The sequence below is a fragment of the Scardinius erythrophthalmus genome (assembly GCF_964197995.2).
Source record: "Scardinius erythrophthalmus genome assembly, chromosome: 15".
In the NCBI taxonomy this organism is placed as follows: domain Eukaryota; kingdom Metazoa; phylum Chordata; class Actinopteri; order Cypriniformes; family Leuciscidae; genus Scardinius; species Scardinius erythrophthalmus.
Genome location: NC_138235.1, coordinates 14131491 through 14137176, shown reverse-complemented (window position 1 = coordinate 14137176; position 5686 = coordinate 14131491). Strand labels below are relative to the sequence as shown.

Sequence of the window (5686 nt, the reverse complement as noted above, 5' to 3'; positions counted from 1 at the left end):
AAAACATGTTCACGAAATTCAAAATAAAAGCTCATCGCTTACCTGATTGATTTTGTGAAGTGATTTTACACTATATAAAACTAATCTGAATCATAAAAATAAATATTTTTCTTAAAATGACTGTAGTCACTCACAACAAAAATATGTAATATAATAACCATGATAGAGATTGTAAAAGAGATGAATTTATTTGTTTGTCTGTTGTTATTATCTGATAGAACTGCTATATATGTGTACTTTGAATGCTTTTTGTTGATTCACATGTCTTTAGTTTAAAACAACACTATACATAACACTGTCTGGAGTAAACCAATTGTATGTAAATACATGTGGGCATGATCTATTATAAAACTACGAGGAGCTTCAGTCATTGACTTCTGATGCAATAGAATGGAAATAAATGACAACATACACTAGCAATTCATTAATGTATGGTAATGATGGAACCATATTATTTATTAATATTATTATTATCATTATAATTGCAGTTACTGTACTTTAAACGTTAACATTTATTTTGTTATAATTTTATATACAGGCCATTTTTGGAACTCGCTTAAAATGCAGTTTTAATGCAGCACGCTGTATCATTAATAATGTGATATATTATATTGTCTCCAGATATCGTGTATAGTAGTTTAGTTTAGTAAGATGGTTCTCAAATCTTTTGACTTCAAGGGCCCATTAAAAGTATTTTTTTACTCACAATTTCTATCTGATAAAATATAACAGAGTTAAAAAAATCATAAATATTTATAATAATAAAATATGAAAAACATAATTTAAAAAAATCTAATTATGCATAAAAATACACAAAAATATCCAAGTTTTTATTAATTTATACGACTTTTCCATGTCTAGAAATAACACTTTTATAATTCTTCAAAGAAAAAAAAAAGATGTTGAGAGGTGAATTCATATAATAAATATCTTAGTTGTTTTAGTTCTTACTTTAATTCTTGTCTTTATTTCAATTTTAATTAAAAAATAATAATAATCTTGAGGCCCCTTCATTAGTTTGCTGAGGCCCTCTAGTGGTTGAGTCTCTTCTCAGTAAGGACTTTTATTTTGACACGCAGTCGTTGCGGCGATTCTGATTGGCAGAGTCTGCGCTGGAGCAGCAGCAGTGTCAGTCGTGAGCGGGGTGTGAGTGTGTGTTTGTGTGTGTGTCTGCGTCTGCGTGAGTGTGTGTGTGTCAGCAGAAGATTTCTGAAGATGCTGGAGAGGTAGCCAGTCTGACGGGATGGCCGGAATCATTAAAAAGCAGATCCTGAAGCATCTGTCCAGGTAATATGCCGTTTGGGTGTCATTTGTTGATTCATCAGTGTCAGTGTTTTCACGGGACAGTCACACCGCTAATAAACAAACACAGACATACGCTCAGTGTGTATCAGTCCCTGTAGTTTATATATTTGAAGGGAATATAAATGTACATTTGGGGTCAGTTAGGTGACATGCTAATAGATTGCAGCATCTATGCTGGTGTTATGCTGAAACTACACAACGTTATGTTGAAACAACACAACTAACCTACACACACACACACACACACACACATACACACTGGGCCTGTGACAGAGTTGTAGCATATTAAACATGTTAGGCTTGGGAAAACTCCATAATCAGCATGTTTATGTGATATACCAATAGTTTAAGCAGAAATAAAAAGGTTTATTCAACAGTTACAGTGATTTTAACTTCATGCCTTTTGCTTTTTTGTTTTTTATTGATTTAGTCTGATCAGTAAAATCACCACTGTGACCTTGATTCAGGCTCTGAACCTCAGGTGACTCCAGAGAGTTAAAGATGTTGCTCGTCCTGGATCATTTATTAATATCAAGCACATCCTACCAATCCAATTCCAGACATTTCCTTTTGAATTTAGGGGTTGTTGATGGTATATTTGTTTGACAGAAGTTGAGTGAACTAGGCAGAAGATGCAGGTCCAGGAATATGTCTTATTTGTGGGCAGTGATACTTTATAATCATTGATACTATGGGTGTAACGGTACACAGGAGACACGGTTCGGTACGTACCTCGGGTTTAGGTCCATCATTTATGGTCATTCAGAGAAGAGCAAGACATTCGATTCAGGATGCCACTTTCTGCCGTCCCGGTTTCCTTTCCGTGAAGTTTGTGGAGCGCGTCACAAATATTAAAGGGGTGGTATAATGCCCTTTTCACAAGATGTAAAATAAGTCTTTGATGTCCCCAGAATGTGTATGCGTAGTTTTAGCTCAAAATACCCCACAGATATTTTATATAGCATGTTAAAATTGTCACTTTTTGAGCAAAAACGCACCGTTTTTGTGTCTGTACCTTTAAATGCAAATGAGCTGCTGCTCCCGGCACAGGGGGCGGAGCTTCAAGAGCTTGTGTCCTTTTACCTCACACACACATGCACTGGAGATTTCAAAAACTTTTAGCCTTTTATGTTCAAACCGGAGTCAGACAATGATGGAGAGACAACATGTAGCCTAGATAACATTTCTGAACGGTTAGTTGGTGAATTTATGTAGCTTATGTGTAGTTATAGACAAAACAATCTCTGTTACCCTAAATTATACGTTTGTCTCTGTAAAGCTGCTTTGAAACAATCTACATTGTTAAAAGCGCTATATAAATGAGGATGACTTGACTTGACTTGACTTCTAGTCATTGATTAGCATATTCTGTCTTAATAATCTTTAAATCGTATTCCGGGGGCGGGGTTTATGTAAATTCTAGGGTTAGTGATGTCACTAACCCTGGAGGAATGTCGTGTAGTCCCTACCAGCCGTTTGTTGTAGTCCTTAAAAATCTCCCTTTGTTTTGAACTTTGAGCGTCGTAACTTTGCAGACTTATGCTCAAACAGCAACATTACACACTAACTAAAGTTATAAAAGTGAAATCATATTCAACCACCCCTTTAATCTAAACTCAGCGTATCGGCTACTAGCAAGCTCTTGCGGGACATCTGAACTCTTGCTTTGGGTTGGTGCGTAGATCGTCTCTTCTTCTGCTGCTCTTTTTCGGGTTGTGGCGGTTAGCAAACAGTGTTGCATTACCGTGAGCGCCCCCTTCTGCACTGGAGTGTGGATCGCCTGAGACTGTATTCATCGCCTGACTGTACGCACCGAACAGTGAAGTCCATATTGTGACGGTGTGACCAATACATGTACCGTTACACCCCTATACTATAGTATTTTGAATAAAAATCTGAAGATATTCTGGCACAGAGATACAAATCACTCTCATTTCATTCCCAAAGAAAGAGGAAGACAGTTCTACATAATTTCTACATCAAGTCCTTGTAGTGTTTGTGCTGTTATTTCCCAGCAGGCTCTCTGTGGGTGTTAAAGCACATGCTAGTTCCTGCTGTTCTGAGTCTCAGCTGAAGCTCTGCCAGCTCTCCCTCATTCAGCTCGGCCTCTCCTTGCTTCACTCTGTCATGTTGTTATGCTTGTTTGACGTGCGCACACTCCCAGACCTTCTCTTTAGTAGTGTTTACTAAGGCAAGCATCACTACTAGTGCTCATACTGAGGGGTAGGGATTTCAGCAGACCTCTACCACTATATATTAAATGTTGACATTACAAAACTTTTATGCTACAAAGATAAATGATTCTTCAAATGAAGGATAACGTGAGATTTTTATTATTATAATAATCAGAATGATATCGTCTGCTGGGGTGGATGGTAATATAGTTATCGTTAAAGTTATTATTCTTGGCGTGAACTAGCCTTACTTGATCAGACTTATGATTTTTGGCTTGAAGAAAATACAAATCCAATAGATGTACATTAGAGGGGTCATATCTAGGCTAGCTCTTGTATTGGGTTGTGGGGCAATTTGACCCTTTAGATTTTTGAATGGTTGGAAATGAACCTATGATACTTTTCCTGAAGTTTTGTACAATTTTCTAATTTAGGCTCATAAACCGTCGCTAGCGGGGCAAAAGGTGGTGACGATTCTAGGGGCCCCCGCTTTAGTGATTTCAACTAAGGGGTACCCTGTTATATATATAATAATTTCTGTTACAATTATGATGTTTCTGGGTCAGTTTGAACTAGAGCCCGACCGATACATCGGCGGGCCGATATTAGGCATTTTCCAAACTATCGGTATCGGCATTTATAATGGCCGATAAATGAATATTTAAAAAATAAAATAAAAGCGGACGAAACACCCTTCAACCATGTTATGAGTGTTAGCGCTGCATAGTTTGTCCACCAGAGGGCACTATACAAGGAAGATCGCTAACATCAATGAGCTTGGAAATCACAACGAACTTATTCTGCCTAAATAAAGTAATGATTACTGTATTTATAACTAGCATATCTGTAGTTCCAGTCTCTGCATTGTAAAATGTAAGTTAGGCACGCGAGGAGTGAACATTTAGACATAGAGAAAAAGTATCAAACATACCCTGTGCATAAAAGTTAGCTGACTTCGTTTAGCCGCAGCATTAACGAGTCACATAATGTATTTAGTGCATCACTAAGTAGTAGATTTTAGAAGGCAGGCAGCAAATGATGATTGAAAATGGTTTGTTGTAGCTTGATGGAATAGATGGATAGAATTAAAAGAGTGCAGGTAAAGGGATAAGCAAGTTGACATTGTAATTAGCTTATAACATTGACATTTGGCAGACGCTTTTATCAAACATTGCATTTCAAGGTACACATTTACAATCTTATCAGTTCTTCACACACACACACACACACATTATTACATAATTGAATTATTACTGTCAATATTAATAATAATAGTTGACTTTTTTTGTTCAAAGGACTTTAAGTTTCATATCTTAAGTTTGTATTTTTATACATTATATTTATCATAACTTTAATATATTCTGTTCTGTTGTGACAATAAAACAAACAATTTTATTTTTAAACTGCATTATCATATTATTTTAGTAAGGCTGAGGACTCTTAAATAACGACAAATAACTAACGTTAGGGAAATATGTTCATGTTTTGTTACGCGTTTCTGGATTTTTTTTTTTATATATATATCGGACTATCGGATTTTTAAATCACCATATATTTGTATCGGTATCGGCCTTAAAAATCCTTTATCGGTCGGGCTCTAGTTTATACCACATATATCATGGTTAAAGGCAGCTGAACAGACCCAAAATAAAAATCTATTTTTTTATTATTGATTTTTAATCTTAATACAAGGGCTGGGCACCAGAATATCACGTAACTGTCCAGAACACCTTCATCATCGTGTTGGTGAGTTGCACAGACATGCACCACTTACATTTGTACAAATCTCTTCTTTTCTTTTCTGTCCCGGCTGTTGTTTTGCAGTTTAATTAGTGTGTGAGTGGGACTGAACAGCCAAGACTACTGAAGTAGATTGAATCTGCTTGTTCATCTGCTAAGTGATATGGATATCCAGGACAATCCTGCTGGAGTAACCTGGGGTTAAGTGCCTTGGCCAGTGACTCGCTCTATCTGGGGATTGAACCCAGAAACCTTATGGTTATCAGGCCATGAACCCCATGAACAAAATCAACTTCAAGCTGTTATGCGCATTTAAAATGTGCAGTCTTGTTGTTGAAAAACTGAATAAATATTAATGAATATTGATGACTCGCCTTGCACTCAGGGGTCCAATCAAATCTCTCTAGAATGAGAACGTCTCTCCCTCTAATACCGGCAAATCTTGGCTTGTGATTGTGTCATATAGT

At 36.6% G+C, this 5686-nt stretch overlaps 1 protein-coding gene across 2 annotated transcripts in view; it reads left to right on the top strand.

Moving 5' to 3' along the window:
• Window positions 1-1150: 1150 nt before the first annotated feature.
• Window positions 1151-5686, top strand: part of bltp3a (bridge-like lipid transfer protein family member 3A) — a 39902-nt gene continuing 35366 nt past the window's right edge. For both annotated transcript variants that reach the window (XM_081385901.1, XM_081385900.1), the window contains exon 1: window positions 1151-1287. In XM_081385901.1, coding sequence (XP_081242027.1) covers window positions 1244-1287 — 44 coding nt within the window. In that variant the 5' untranslated portion in view covers window positions 1151-1243. The remainder of the gene's footprint in view (window positions 1288-5686) is intronic.